Below are 16,564 nucleotides of genomic sequence, written 5' to 3' on the forward strand. Positions count from 1 at the left end.
ACTAGCTCCCTGCGCCAGCCTTTCTCCTGGCTCTGCTCCTTGGCTTCTCTTCTCCTTGTGCAGAGGCCCAGGCTTTGGCTCCCTGGTCCTGGACTCCCCTCCTGGAGCCATTGAGGGTCCTGGGACATTCAGGGAGTTCTTCCTTCCAGCTGCCCATGGCGCCAGGATCCAGAACCAGTCTTACTCAGCAGACCACGCCCCAGAGAGAGATCCTCTTCCTGGGCAAGACCTTTTAAAAGAATTTGGAGGGGGCTGGTAGGGGGTTCCCCTGACCTATCCTGCAGTGACACATCACCTCTCTGCCCCTGCTCCCTCCCTCCTTCCTGCACAGGCCTCTGGGATAGTTCAGAATATCGTCATCCAGGGGTCTCATGCCACATGGTCTCTGTAAAGCTCCCTTCCCCTCTTTCTGCCTTCTCTCCAGAGCAGCTTGGTGCCTGGCACCAGGTGACATCTGCTGATGGATAACCTGCAGCTCCACCCACCTTCTATCCCTTTTGGAGAGGAGACCTTCACCCTTGGAATGCTTGCTGTTAAGGGCTAGCCCTCTGTTGCTTCAGTTTAGAGAGGAAGGTCATTAATCCAGCCTGGCTGGGTCAGACCCAGCCAGGCACTGGTTATGAGCAGAGTCTGAGGAATATGACATTTCTGGATGACCCATAAGCAGTACATATTTGGTTTTGGACTCAGCAGAATACTTATTTTCACACAGTGTACTGTAGTACATGTCTGGAATTTGTAGGCCCTAGGGGAGTGAATTTACCCCATGAGAGCCCCATCTTCATAGGAGAATAATGGAGTGGTCCTTCATTGAAAACAGTAAAGGACACTGACTTTCCCTTACATGTTTCTTCCCATAATATAAAGCCTATTCCATGTCACCACCCAGCTCTGCATAATTCCTGCCACACCATACTACCTGTACCTGCTCCTGAGCTGCACACGCCAGGAATCTCCCCCGCTCAACACCTACACTTGTGCACACACGAATCTGCATGTAACCAGCCCGGTGCCCCTTTCGCCAGCCACAGCGCAGCGGCCTACTCTCACCAGGGGGACACCGGTAAAATCCACATGCGGTCTCTTTCCTCATGAGTTCACTGTCGGTGAGTCCCATATTATGAGGCTCTCCCACAGTAAAAGCTCAACAATTAGGTGTTCAAAAAGCAAAAAATCTGGGCAGCTTAGATGGTCAGAACCACCTTCTAACAGGAAGTTTATTTATAACATCTTATAAATATAACTTCCCATTGGGACAAGATAGGAAAATGGAGTTTAGTACGCCTGCACTCAGAATATAAAGATGCATCTTTTAATAAGGATGATTTTTATATTCTGGGTTCGCAAATACCACTTTTACAAAGGAGGTATTTTCTTGCTTAGCCATCCAGTGTGCCTCTGCTAGGTTTGTGTATTGACTGTCTGGCTTTGGAGTGGCTGGGGCTGTGCATTCTGTTCAGATAGCCACTTGGGGAATGAGGTGTGTCCTGCGTTTCCAGGGTGAGTCAGGGCTGGGCTGAATAGACCTGGGCTGCATTCAGAATAGGGGTAGGAGATTTCTTTCACACCTGAATGGACCTGGTATGCCTAGGATAATGCTGTCTCAACCTCCTGCCGGGCAGCTGCACCAGACAGGACAGAACTGGCTCTGGCTGGGCAAAGACACTCTCTGCCTCCAGATAACAAAGGATTTTGTACTATAATAAGTGTTGCCCAGACTTTTAGATCACTTTTGGACTTCAAGAAGGAACCTCTGCCAAGGAGAAGAGTCTTAAGAAACTGGAGGAGGAGTACTGCCCCTTTGCTGTGTGCTGTCTGCGTTTGGCCTGCAGTAGCTGTTTCTGCCAAGAAGTCGGCATGCTCAATGGTTTATGGCTGTTGCTGGGGAATGCCCAGATGTGCTCCCCTATCCTCCGGTGTTGACCGGCGCCAAATATCATGAAACGCAAAGTTTGATGCATAAAAACGTTCACCTTCCATAAGTGGCATTTCCAAGTAAGATATGCCAAGCCCACCATTACCATTGGAACATGTTTGGCCTAGCAAATCCATCGATGGGAAACATCATGAGGCTGCGCCACTGCAATCCCTTATTGCGGCTTGAGATACCAGTGACCCCTTCCCTTAGCACTTCATACCCCTTGTGAGACACAGAAGCGCTCTTGTGGCCAGGCAGCACACTAATCCATACGAGTGCTATGGTTGGAAAAGTGTGTTTCTGTCATTTGGTCTTTATAGCTGGAGTCCGTACACATAGATGTAATAAAACGACATGAATTTTATACACAGAATCCATAGTTTTTACATCATGTTATATTGCGCAAACCTTCACATCTCGTATAAAAAGAAAAAAAACTTTGTAGACTGGTTCATTCCGACCAATCACCGAATATCATCTAATGGAGGAGGTGAATAAATTATGCATCTAGTTGCACTACACAGTCCAACAACTGTCCGTCACCCATATTTTACTAGTTAGCTAACACGTGATTCTACTATCCCTCTCGTCACATGCCCCATTCCCATGCCCCTAGGCTGTCAGCCATTTCAGTGTATCAGCTTCTGCCGCACCTTTGCGTCCTGCAGCCATGCCCTTATACTTGATGCAGCTGCCGACTTCCAAGACATGTTCAAATATCCCTGAGCTTGTATCAACAAAAACATCAGATCCATACATTTATAAATGCATTTGGTGTGCTTCAATCTTAGTAGGTGCCCCAATAAGCTCACTAATGAAGTCAGTGCAATTTGTTTTTCCGTTACTTCCAGTATCCCTGCCACTACAGCAGACCAGGGTAGAGCAATTGAAGGGCAGGTCCACACCTCATACTCACTTAGTGGACACTCTTAAGTGCTCCTACATACATTCTCCTAATACGCTTTGGTGGTAAGTACTTCTGGGTCAAATAATTACATTGGGTATACTTGAAACATGAATTGCCGGAACTTCCTTTCGTACATTCTAAAGAACTTACCCACTGAGGTTCCATGAAGCAGCATCCAGTTTGATCATCCCATTTTGTCCCTGTGTTCTGACTATCCGGTATCTACCACTGCAACAATGAATTTTATAGAACTTTAATAACTTTCAGCGCTGTTCTGTGAGAAATGAATGAAACAAAAACCAGTGACTCCTCTGGCTTGGACTCACCCGGCATCCAGGAGCGCAGCATATGTCAAAAAGTCCCTTCCTCCAGCCCCCATCTTTTATTTATCATGAAACTCAGCAAACATAAATCTTGCCATAAGTGAATAGATACCCAACACTCACTATTCCCATCTCCATCCGTGGCCTGGTGTTATGTACTTTGCCACCGACTGAAGTGAGGGTGTGCTCTCTCTTGTTCTTCACCGCTGTCTCAACCAACACCCTGTTCCCACTCAAAAACCAAAACCAAATATCCCCTTCTGTGAGCACAGCCTGTATATCCTCCCCCTCTTATAAAGACTCACCACCACTCATCCATCATATTACCCCCTGCACCTGGCCAGAGCTACTGTTATTAGTGATCACCACATGCAATATTACCAGCAGTGATGTGAACACCTCAGTCAGGGCTGCAAGCCGTAATGGAAAAAAGTCTTGATCAGTTTGAAAAGCCTCTATGTAGGTGATAAATGCTTGCCACAGATGCAGCACTCCTGGCACAAAAGTAATATTAGTAATAAGTATTCCCACATGAGTTATCATTAAAAAAAATTAGCTTTAAATATATTTTGGAAATTGAATCATTTTTGATCAAATGTCAGCTTATGAGTTCTGCAATTACACACAGTTTTGGCATACAATTAATTCAACCAAGAAAATGTTTCCGATTCAGTAGGCTGTTAGGCACAGAGGAGAGCTACTTAGGTAGCTGGAGAGCTACCAGTAGCTCACAAGCTTCTTGTTGCAGATGCCTGACCTAGTTGATTATACTTTTCCGTAAGCACTTTAGATGTGAGCACCCTTTTGTCAACTCTGGATTTTCAGGGTATCTCTTTTGCTAGTCTCACCACCTAGTTATCCTCCTACCTCTCTGTTCTTTACTAACTGCATTCCTTTCCCCTCTACCCTAGGGCCCACCAAAGTTTATTTTTGAGCCTACGCCTCTTCTCATTATACACTGCCTCTTATGGGCACATTAAATCTTCTTTTGGATTTGACTGCCACCTTCTTTGTAGAATCAATGGTACTGCATTTGTAGTAAGTCTAGTTCTTTTTGCTAGTGACTTTAGGCTTGTTTGGGTGTGTGTACTAGCAAAGTAGGGTAACTGTACACTCTTTTATTAGTTGGAACTCCTGAGTGTCCTCGATCTGCGCACTCTTCCTCCTTCGTGTCCACACTCTTACCTCAACATCTGCAAATTATTCAGTGTGTTGCTCTGATCAGAGACTGATATTAATTTTGAGGGACTACAGTATGTGTATCTTGGCTGAGTGACTGCATCCAAAAATCTCTTGTCCCTCCCTTTCCTTCTAGTCTTTGTTCCAAGATAAGGTAGGAACATTTAGTTGATCAAAAGCATTTGACAGTCTCTTTCCTTGATAAATCTACTCCCGTTTTCCGTTCTGGTTGAATGAATGAGTGGTTTTGAAATGAAATCCTGAATGATGCCTGTAGGGGATCAGGAGCACTTAGAATGGCCTGCTTTCTTATCACTTTACGAGAATCGGGTTCAGTCAATCGTCTTTCAGCAGTTTGTCAACTTCTGTCTTCCTGGATAAGCCTTCACTTCACACAAATTTGAACAGGCAAGCAGAATTGCCTCAGGGCAACCTTATTTGGATATCTACAAGAAGAAGCACAACTGTATCGTCTCCACATACAAAAACTACCCATCGCCTTCAGCCCCCTGTGAGTACGTTTGGCCATCCTTCTGTTTAGAAGAGTCTCTGAATGTTAATGAGAAACAAGGCTAGTCATTTTGCTCCGATCCCCCCCCCCCCCCCCCCCCCCCCAGCCCTGCATCACTTGACCACCGAACACCATCAGTTGCCTGCAGAATTGGGTTGTTGGCTCTCCTTAGCCCTCCCTTCACTGAAGCACCCAACATTTGGATGCAGTGTTATCAAAAGATCCGTTAAGAGCCACCTTTCAGCCACTAAGAAGTCTCATTCTTCCTGCATGCCTTCAAGGGGTTTGTGTCCTTGCTATCTTCTCTGGAACGCTATGCACAGTTTTTGTAGTCTTGAAACTTTGCACGTGTGCTGTTGTGCACTCCTCTGCTGCCTCTTCCATTATAAATTGCCTGCTCCGGCATTTAATATAATCAAGACCACAACTATGACATACTTTGCTCTTTTTCTAAAGTAGGTAAGTACAGGTTGACACATCCAAACACATTTGCTCATCTAATTTGTTTTATTCAGACATAAACAACAACTTAAACTCATTAGAATGTCAATATTGTCATCACTCAGTTTCAGCTAATTTCCTGCAGCTGCTGTCGCTATAATCGTAATCTTCAGTAGAGGCATCAAATTGACATTGAAATGGCTTTAGAAAGGGGTTTTGGAATGAGGACAAAACTGTACATAGAGCAAAACATTTATGACCGTTTTGACTCCCAGCTTGGAAAGACCAGAGATGTCTGTTTAGGCAAGAACACCCTACCATTCATCGCCCTGTCCCGTTGATTACTTAGAACTGGCATTTATTATAGTGCACATAATTACATCGGGATTCCCTCCCCAGCTCCTCCTTCTTGTACCATTGTATATATGATCCTCTGGAGAAATTCAAATAGTCATGCATTTTTATGTTCCTTTGACCTAGGACATAGAAGTACATTTAGTATCTGTCAATGCTACGATGTAATAATGCTTTGAGAGGAAATTGTCCCTGTAACGATCCGGACCCCATCCTTCAAATCAAACATTTAGAAACCATTCAAGGCTGTGATGGTTATTTATAATTTGGCTTCCAATAATGAGCAGTTTACTTTAACGCCTAAAAGTTCATATTCATCCCCTTGCACAAGATGAACACCCTCCAGTTCCTAACTGCATTGAATCCTCCATTATTCAATTGCCATCGTCTTGATTTTAGTATAATTTACACCAGTTGTGTTCACACCGTTTTGCAAAAACAATCCAGGATCACTGTAAGCCCACAGGTGCATGATCCATCGGCATGGTGCCAGCCGTGTAGAATATTGCAGTAAATGTTCTTCCCCCAACTTGGCTATAAACGTTCTTGCATCTATCGAACGACACTTGGCACTCGTGTTATGAAATAAAATGATTTAAACAAGAATAGTAGTGAGTGTGTTTATATGGCCGCATGTCGACTTCAGATGAGCTCCAGGATTACTATATCCAATGTCATGAACTTCACCAGCACAATCCTGCTGTAGCCTAATTCTTTGTTGATATTTTCATTAATACTCCTTGATATTTTCTTTAATACTCCATAGACTATAATTAGTAATTTCATTATCTGATGAGAGATTGAATAAAATCCACACCACCTTTAGTCAATCATCTTGGACAGCACACCCTAGATATTTGCTGCGCATTGAGCAGTATTATACCAAAATAATTCTACAAAGTTAAGACATCGCTTGTCTCAAGATTCCAAAACAGATCCGTGCTGTTCCATGAGCATAACGAGTTCTTGATTCCTCTGGCTGCTGATCTAACTTTTAGACTTAAGGACTCTTGACAGTAAAGATCATGAATTGAGCTTCTTAGCCCATTGTTACCTTGACCAAACCACATAATCTTTAAATTCTCCAAATATGGCTTGTCTTTCGCTTAATATTCTGGTGAATGTATCTTCCCACCCATGTCTAAGAATGTGATAGCACTTAAAATTTAATTTACCCTCATTTCTTAGACAGCCCATTAAACCGGGAGACAAGATTCCATTGTTAATTTAATTTGGGGAATTGTGCGTTTTCTGTTTCTTGGGCTTCCCAAGTTATTTCCACTGCTGGCCTACTCCGGTTCTACAAGTGATGCCCAGAAGAAATTGATGCCACATGCCTGTAATGCGCTCAGATTTCGCTCCACCCTTCAAATTTTTTTTCTGCCTTGAAAACGTTTCACTGGCAACGAATGGGATATGCCACAGTGCACTCTTAAATGGCTACTAGTCTTTAAAGTCAGTCATTTAAGGGTGATCTGTGGGATAGATGAACGTTAAAGCTAATACGTGTTTATCTCTCAAGCACAAAACCATTGGTGTTCTATTGCCGATGAGATGTAAGAATGGGATCAGAATCTGCTGCCTTTTTTTATATGGGGACATTGGATGTATTTGACCAACCTATGGGACCCTTGCACTTTTAGAAACTGATGCTAGCCAAAGAGAGAAACTGATGAACAGTAGTCCATCCAGGCACAAAAAGTTATCAGACAGTATGTCAGTCTCTTCAGAAACCCAAAGAATGAAAAGAGTGTGTGGGGGAGATGTTGCTTAATATGCAGATTTTGGAACGGGGGTTCCCTGGTTCGAGTCCCGGCTTCGGCTCAACATCTTGTGATTTTGAATAAATAGCTTATTTACTCCCCCCCCCCCCCCCCCCCCCCCCAAGCCTAAAAAAATGTGTTATGCAATCTATAAAACAGCAAAAATGATAATAGAAAATACTGTGGCATTCATCGGGCACCACTGAGCTCAATCTAGTACAATTTCCTAAGCAACACACCTACACCACACTTGCTTGTTTCAATTGGTCGTGATTCTGTTCACATTGTGGGTTTATATGAAAATCTCTTTCATTGGAACAAACCGTGCTTTTTTATTTACATTTTCACCTAGGAGATTCATTCCCCTCATCATCACTACTGTGTAGGACAGCACGTAGTAAGTCGCAGATTAACCAAAATGTCATGAAATTGAATAATCCCCTGCATGATTCCTACAGTCAGTTTAAACATTAATTTGAAAGCCTTTCACTGCTCTAATTTTACTTAAAGATGTCTTATGTCACTGTGCAAGTCATGGTGAAAGCCACGAGTTCGGTCCGTGCAGGCGGATGAACGCGCTTCGGAATGTCAACATAGGCAGCCATCACGTGTCATCGATGAGGTACTGAGATCACGAATAATTCAAGTATTTCAGGAATGTACCTACCACAAGGAATTGGGGAGCCAGCAGATCAAAGCTAATTTCACGGAAGGTTTTCTATGTTGTTCCTCGGTCCTCCGCTGTGGAGGGAAGTCACTCGGCACGCAAAAATAATATTTTAATGTTGACTGCTTTGGTGCAGCCGAGCATACATGTTCTTCAGCAATTCCATCGCACTGCTGTCCGAGCCCATTAGTGATACATACTAGTTTACACCTCTCGACTAAATTAGCTGCAGCTAACATTTTGCTCGCCATGGTTATTAGTTGACTTTTCAAATTATGTTGTAACAAAACTTAAGTATCCATTTTGTATTAATTGGTACGTCTGTAGTGACAGTGCTACTGCCTGCCTATTGTTAGCAATTCTCTAAAATATGCACGTAGAATGGACTTGAACTCTGCCCAGAGGAGTTTGGTACATCACTCCTCCAAGGGAGTGCTGGCTTTGCATTATATGAGGTACCATTTTTTCGTTGAATAGTACACTGAATCCCGACTCATTCAATTTCATAAATGCATTGGATATTGAAAACAAATGTTTTGGTTTTGTTTGTTCACTGCAGAAGCCTTCTTAAATACTTTAATCAGTACTCAATATGCCAACGAGAGCTATAGGTTTTGCCAATTATTATTAATGTAGTTACACAATTGTGAAGGGTGGCAGATATTCTATTACAATCCATTCTATAGTATACAGCACTTACGGAGCGCGTAACTACCTTAAGGTATCCCAGCGCTGATACTGCGGCACAGACCAGTAAGACTGGATTAAAGAAATCTATTCTGGGAAAGTCAAGTATTAAGTAGTTTTTGAAGAGGGAGCTCATTTTTGGCTGATCTCTGGAAGTGGGGGAGGGTGTTCCAAAGTTTAGCTGCATTGTAAGCAAAGGAGAGGCCTCCATATTTTGCCTTGCTGAACCTAGGTACTGTGGCTAGAGGAGCCATGGAGGATCTCAAAGTTCTCCTGGGAAGGTAAGGAGATAGCAGAGTGCAGGAGATCGGAGATCCTTTGTCAAGGAGTGCCCTATGGGCGAAAGAGTGATTTGAATTCAATCCTCTCGGCCACCTGGAGCCCCTGAGCACACCCACCCAAATACATAATCTGACCTTTGAGTACTACTTTGTGGCAAGGGTGGAAAGTGCTAATGTCAGCATCATTCTAAATGTTACAAGGGACAGTACAAACCGCTTACGCACACATTTTCAACCAGATGAGGTTCATGTTTAATCCGGTGTTCCCTACCCACGTCGTGGCAAGGGTTCTCATGTAGAGTAATCTGAAATATTCTTCTGGGTGATTTGTCACCGACCCTCCAAGGTTTCTACCTTTATTTCCCGTTGTAAAATAAAAGGTATGTTTCATAGTGGACGCTGACCAGGGAAACCACGCTTATCTTAACTCTCTTTTCTTGGTCCCATTGTGGTGTTCAAGTTTGTTTTTTTATTGCTACTTTACCCCATTATAGGGGATGGAATAAGGAGCAACAGAGGTTGTTCGTGCCAGCCACTTTAAGAGAGAGATTCTGATCACCGATGTGGATGATTGATTGTTAGGTATATTTTTCAGCCTGGCACATACGTACTAGTGCATTCTGTTGCAGGAGGTAGTCCGGAGTCTGAGTTGCAAGGATTTGACAACTTGGTTGTTTTCTGTCCGGAATAGAACATGCATTCATCACCAATGTAATTCCAATGGTTCCAGCGGTAGGTGTATGTTGGACGAGGGACCCCGGGTCTAACAAGCAGTATTCCATCACCCGTCACAAGTGGTTATGATGACTAGCCTATTTAAATGAGAAATTGTCTCTTAGTTGAGCAGGCTGGATTGAAATATGTAGGCCTCTACAGATAGAGAGAGAATGAGTGATTAATTCTGCATTTCACTTCCTATGGTATTGGACAGGCATAATTCACTTTGCAGTCCTACACCCTTGGGTGTAAAATCATTGATGATAATGGAAGAAAATGCCAGATGGAGAGATGCAGGATGTTAATCCATGTCAAGTTACTGTTACTTCTTCGTAGAGATATGTCTGGTGTTCCCCTATAAGCTGTGTATTCTAATTTTATTTTTATGTCTTGATTTTTCTTTCTTGACACCATTTAAAGCTCCTTTTATTCAAGCAACTGGAGATGTATTTTGCTACCTCTGTGTTTCCAATTCTAGCTACAGCAATTAAAGTCTGCTTTAGGGTCAACCTTTGCCACGAGCAGCAGGTGCCCGTTAATCCTTCTGTGCACCACCCACCCCCTTCCACTCAGTCTCCCTGGCAGGACTACAGTAGAGTAAAGACTGTGGCAGCCACGCAACGCAGCCAACTTGGCTTCATGAAATCCTTGTTCTTATGCCATCTGTCTGAGCCACGAGGCCGCTGAAACCGTTCTCACCATTTTGTTGGTGCCTCTCACTCTGTTATATATGCTTGGAGACTGTGGCAGGACTGAAACCCTCACACATAATTGAATTATTTAACACAGGGCGCCAAAGACGCTGCCAAGCATTTATTGGCTGGTCTGCCCCACTGGATGCAAAGTTTCCACAAAAGTATCAGAGAAGATGAATTAGAAAATACCCAGGGTGACATGGGACATCTAGCCCCTTCCTTCCTCCCTCTCACATACAAAACTCTTGTAGCAAGCACGTGGGGGGGTTGGTCTTAGTCACCTTTTATCCTGTGTCATATGTGGTCGATTACCGCAGTTGCAGCAAGAATAGGCAATCCCTCGTTTGATTACCTGGGACACCTAATGTGCAAAAACCGATGAGTAGCATTCATCAAGTAAAAATTTACTCAAAGCTTTATGTACTGGTGCTCGGACACTAAAGACTTGCCATTGGGGTGTGAAATCCCTTAAAACATCGATATTCAGCTCCGGTCCCAGAAGGTTAGCTAATCAGATACATAAAAGTGCCCCCAGTAACTACTGATCTAGGACTGAATTCCAGTCTCTCAGATTGCTGAGGGCGAAGGCCAGGAGGGGTGACTGCCATGGTGCCTCCATGGGTTTGTAACATTATTAACATTGAAGCCAATAAATAATAACCCATGTTGGGTACATTGTATTAATTAGCATTATTTACTGTATGTCCGGTCAATATTGCATCAACTACAAGAATACTGTTACATTTTCAGTGTTTTGCGAATGTCCCTGCCAAACCATATTGTTTGTGTCTTTGTGCAAGGCTAAAACAACTGTCAAGTTAAGTTTACTATTTATTTTACTGTTAACACAGTTGTTGTCATTTTGCAGTGCCACCATTTTGCACTCAGTATTGATAATGTAATTCTCTTTTGTTCCCTCAGAGAGAACCGAGAACAGGGACCCTACTTGAACAGCCAGTCGGGTGTAGGGCACAGGAGACTATATTCATCAAATGAAGATGTGTTTGGTGAACATGAAAGTGCTCCCACCAAACCTGCCCTAGAAAAAGGTTACACAATAGAAGTGGACAAGCCTTCTAGCATAAAGAGTGAAATTACATACAGCATGCGGCAGTCTCAAAAGCAGGAAGACCACGCTCCAGCTGAACTCAAAAGGACGGTGCAAAAAGACAAAATGAACTTCTACACAAACAACCAGTCAGATGCTGGAGACAGTCTCTATTCATCCAATGAAGACGTGTTTAGTGAGAAAGCAAGATCTCACCCCAAAGAAGCAACAGAAAAAGGCTACTCGACAGAGCGGGACGCGGCACGGAGCTTAATAGTTGAAGTTGCTTCCGGCACACATCATTCTCTGAAGCCGCAAGAACATGTTCCTACTGTAACCAAAAGGGCCCTAGAAGAACAGAACCCAGACTCCTACTTAAATAGTCTGTCAAGTACCAGAGGCACCAGTCTGTATTCTTCGAATGAAGATGTGTTCAGAGGACAGGAAAACTCTTCCACTAAGCCAGCACTAGACAAGAGGAACTTGCTAGAAGAGGATCTGCCTCGTAGTTTGAAGAGCGAATTCACTTACAGCTCACTGCAGCCTCAAAAGCTGCAGGACCCTATTCCCAGTGTAACCAGAATCCCACTAGAGGAACAGAAACCCGCCTCATTATCCACGCACTATTCAGTAAATGCACAAAGTAGACCAGCTCGAGTTACCCCCTCCCTCCCCAGCACCGACCACAAAACCGATGCAGCTAGGATAACATCTGTGGTCACTGCGAGACCGTTCGGAATCCGGTCAAAGGGACTCTCGACAATCCCCAGGCCCTCGACGGTAAGTTGTCTGTACACTTAAAGCACCTTAGTGTATCTTTGGATGACTGACCATTGTTATTGGGACATTTTTTCATCTCTTTTTGTGTGTCATTAACTTTAGCAAATGTAACATTTTCAAGGAAGCTTTCCCTCTTTCTCTTATGTTTAGGTTGCATTTGGACTTTGCAAGCATTGCAATTGTGTATTTTGAATAAGAGACTCTTTAAGGTTCTGCAATGGATTAATAGTTTGACTTGTTTTTTACCTTGGGAGTATAAACAGCTGAAGCTTCCAGAGATCACTGTGCAGGAATTTGAAGGTGTTCTAAGTAGTGTGTGTCGTACCTGAAAATGCCTGCATCGGTAGGAGTCTCTCTAGAGTGTGTGAGACAGTGTGGCGCAAGCGAGATGCTGTCATGACAGCCAGCATCAGTTTACTGTCAGCCAGCCTTCTCAGCTGACCTGAGCACATCAGACAGCCCTCGCATGAATAATGTATGAACCCTTGAATTGCAGATGGATGACTCCCGGAGGTACAACGGAGTGGCAAGTGGCATCAGCAAAGCGAACAGTGTCAACGTTACCCCGTTCTCCAGATCCACCACCCAGCACCACGGAGCGAGCTCAGTAAAAAGTGAGGAAGATGACGAGGAAGAAGAGGAAAAGGAGAGCGTGATGCCAGTGTCCTCAAAGCCCGTTTCCTACGCTGCATCCCAGAATTGGGCCGTAGGCAACACGGACGTGAAATCTGACCCGGAACCCGACTTAATTTCCTTCTCATCTTCGAGTGTTCAAAGCCTCCCAGACAGGAAGGTTTCCAGGGCGCAGGTACGTTTATACTGTTTTCTGTCACACCTTTTTCATTTAGAGCCCCAGCATGTGTGGTTGATTTTTAGTAAGAACGCTGAGTAACCAATGTGCTACGTATGAAGTCTGGCACCTGCAGCCGTTTGCTGTGGAATAATTTACTAGGGGTTTAGATGAGATGTTAAATCTAAACTTGTATTTAAGGGTTATTGTGCTGAAGGCATCTGGACTGAGTGTGAGGGTATTGCATGGGGCCTTGAAAACGTTTTGAAGAAATTGTTTATCATATTTGCCATTTATATAGGACAGGCAACATTTTAGGTGTTATTGTTGAGCAAACCAAGGGTGCTTTTTTAATCAACCTTGAATACATTACGCTGTGTGCAATTGTGGGCTCACACAAACGACTGGCTATACAGATATTCTTAGGTCCTCCACAGCACGGGCACTGTTTCTACCAGCTCTTGTAAAATACTTGTATCTGCATTGGACACATGCTGAAAAGTATATCAATATATAAAGCTGTAATGGGTAAAATACTTAGAAACCTCAGAAGGAAATACGACTGACCCAACCCTGCTGCTGTGTGTCCTTTTTGACCTGTATGGCAGGTGTGTGGAGAACGTGGCACCTTACTCCGTCAGCCTTTTATGGCGTCCTCGATCCTGAGATGGGGACATGGATCCTTCTAGTGAGGTTTAAATCCCATAGCCCATTTTTTACACCTCTGTACATGAAGCCTAAATATTTTGCTGCTTCTTCTCCATTGGCAGTGAAGCTTCCAGTGACTGGGGAGGTGCATATACATAGTGATTTTTCTTTTTTTTTTTTTAGGGGTAGTACTTAATCTGTCCATGATGCACTAGGAAGATGTTTTTGGCTTAAAGTAATTTGCATGAATTAGAAGGAATGCTGTTGTACAGGTTTCAAATCCTTGCAAATCCGCATTCACACTGCGTTGTATTTTCAGAGTGCAGTAGCACAGCTACCATGTGCTTTACAGCGATCTGTGGTACCTTCAGCTGTGCAGGGCTTTTAGCTCGCGCTTGTTGACCAGGAATTCTTATGAGAATAGTCAGCCCCTACCAGCACTAGGAAAAGCAGAGCTACAAAAGTCCTGTAATGCAGAGTGTTGGCTAAAAACCAGGAGTGTCTGGAGATGTCCAACCTTACATGGGGCCACTGGGCAACACATTAGTGGTGTTCCTACAACCTAACAAAGAGCTTTCAAAAAGGATAAAAATAATTTTTTTGTTGCAAATGTAGCACTTGCACACGTAAAGCCTGTATTTTAGGGTTTAATCCCTTGAAATTATCAGTGTGTTTTCCCGTCCTTACCCATTCCTTGTGGCTTTCATCACAGCACTTCCTCAGGTTTACATTCTACTTTTGTTTGCTTTCTGAAGAATTCTTGTTCTCAGAAAGCATTGGCCAGCTGAGTGATTGCCATCAATGCTCAAGCTGTCATTCCGATGTAACATGCTCTGCCTTCAGCTTGCTCATCATTGCCCCTGTACTCACACTGAGTGTGGGTGGATAATCCTTAAAATGCTTCTTGATACTGTTCTGCTCTATGTCATTTTATTTGTCTTGCGGATGGCCTTCTCTCGTATGTATTGAAAGAACCATCAATGACAAACTAATAACGTTACTGAGACCCAAATTGTGCAGGGGAATTAACTTGTGTTAATGTTCTCCCAATCAGTGACTATAAAAATACCCCATACCCTTTTCTGTGGACAGATATGTGGACCCAGAATGTGGTTAAGTCTTCCATGGTGAACTACAGCTCAGCATAGTGCATTTGTTTCACGCTACAGCAGTTGAGGTGATGAGACTCAATGTAGTGTCTGCTCACCCCCAGTCGGAGTCAAAGCAGGCAAACCAGCAGGTCACTCTCTTGCAGTGAAGCTGACTTGTATTTAGTACAGCCATCCTGTCCTAGACACTAAATGGCCCTGCCCTGTATTCTGAACCTGATCCAGTTGTAAGCAAAGGATTGCTAAATTCAGGCAGCACTGGTTAAAAATGGCGTGTGTGGACTTTTACCTTCTGGTTCAGTTCTTTGAAGTTTGTGCAACCCTCAGGGAAAGGGGTGAAATATTGCTGCCTCCACTTTGGTTCCCCTTGGCAAGCAAGCAGTGTTATAGGATGGTTTCGAGAGGAGTGTTCCTCTTAATAACAATTCAGTGCAGCAACTGTCAAGCTAATGCAGATCTTATCCTAACTGGAGCCAACTCTATGTGTTTGAAGGACATTGTGGATTCTGTGGTGGGCAATATCCGAAAGAGATGCAAGATTTTTCCATAAGACGTTAAGGCTTAATGGGCTATCCTTTTTCATCTCGGCTCAGACATGAACCACGTACACATTGCCGTTAGAGGTGTGGTATTGGCAGCTACTAGTCATAGATAGTTGTTTCATGTTGCGTCAGATGACTTGCTTAACAAATGCAATATTGCTGCAGTCACTGCTTTGCCTTTGGCAGCCAGCTGTTCTGGAGCTCCAACCACAGGCCTTGATTTATGCTGCAAAGTCAGATTGATATTTGTCTTGTGGCAGAATCAGAGGCTTCTCTAACCACATTGTCAGGGATGAGTAATCAGTCATTCAGTAGACAACATATGAACTGGAGGATTTCTTTTGAGTTGTTCTCTGATGCTCTTGTCCCTGAACAATAGATGAACTGCCTCCTCACACCCCAGCCTTACATGATGATTTTCTAGTAGGAAGAATTTTCCTGGTTCTTTAGTCTCAAAGCCATATTTTAAGATGCGTAATCTGAAGTCCTTGTGTACAGGCACATTTAGAGCTGCGTCCTGTACTTTGCTGATTTTTTTCTTTTTTGCTTCATATTTACTCCTTACATCCAAAGTCCATATAATTTTTTGAAGTATCAGTGATGTGCTTTCTTTTTGCTTCGTTTCCAGAGACCGCCTATACCCAGAAGCGTAGCACCTCCCCGGGGAGGTGCGTGTAAGGGTTGGTTTGTATTGGACGCTGCAGTGTAGCAGCTGCACAGTTGTAATTCTGGACTGAGGGTGGCAAAACAAGCGGAACTAAGCAGAGATCTGGTTTTGAATTGCAGTGGCCCTTCAGAGTGCATAATGGGGATAGGAGAGCATCATAGTTACTTCTGACTTCAGGACTGCCGAGCCATCCAGTAACAGTAATTGATAGGGAAGAGGAAACGTGGTCTTGGGAACTAAAAGTTACGTAATGGGCTGGAGTGAGGAGGGTGGGAGGTGCTTGGCAACTTACCTGTGAATTGTAGGGCTGCAGTTAGGGCCTTTGGTTGTTCTGTGGCCAAACCATGGTGTACCTTAGATTGTTTAGCCCTTTAGTTAGATCCCTGAGGTTCATACCTACGAGGAGTGAGTGTCGGGTGAAAATATACCCTATGACCCCTAAGCTGCCACGGTCGCTCTACCAGAGAATGTGGAGTGGAAGAAAGGGAGGGAGAAGATTTAGTTAGTGGGTTTGGGTGAGGGTCTGCCCCGACATGG

General features: G+C 43.8%; 1 protein-coding gene across 25 annotated transcripts in view; it reads left to right on the plus strand.

Moving 5' to 3' along the window:
• LMO7 (LIM domain 7) overlaps positions 1 to 16,564 on the plus strand; it is a 480,465-nt gene that overhangs the window by 393,471 nt on the left and 70,430 nt on the right. For all 25 annotated transcript variants that reach the window (XM_085622039.1, XM_085622044.1, XM_085622040.1 and 22 more), the window contains 2 exons: positions 11,365 to 12,271; positions 12,768 to 13,079. In XM_085622039.1, the coding sequence (XP_085478165.1) occupies positions 11,365 to 12,271; positions 12,768 to 13,079 (1,219 nt within the window). The remainder of the gene's footprint in view (positions 1 to 11,364; positions 12,272 to 12,767; positions 13,080 to 16,564) is intronic.

This window comes from Triturus cristatus, chromosome 8, assembly GCF_964204655.1.
Source record: "Triturus cristatus chromosome 8, aTriCri1.1, whole genome shotgun sequence".
Lineage (NCBI taxonomy): Eukaryota > Metazoa > Chordata > Amphibia > Caudata > Salamandridae > Triturus > Triturus cristatus.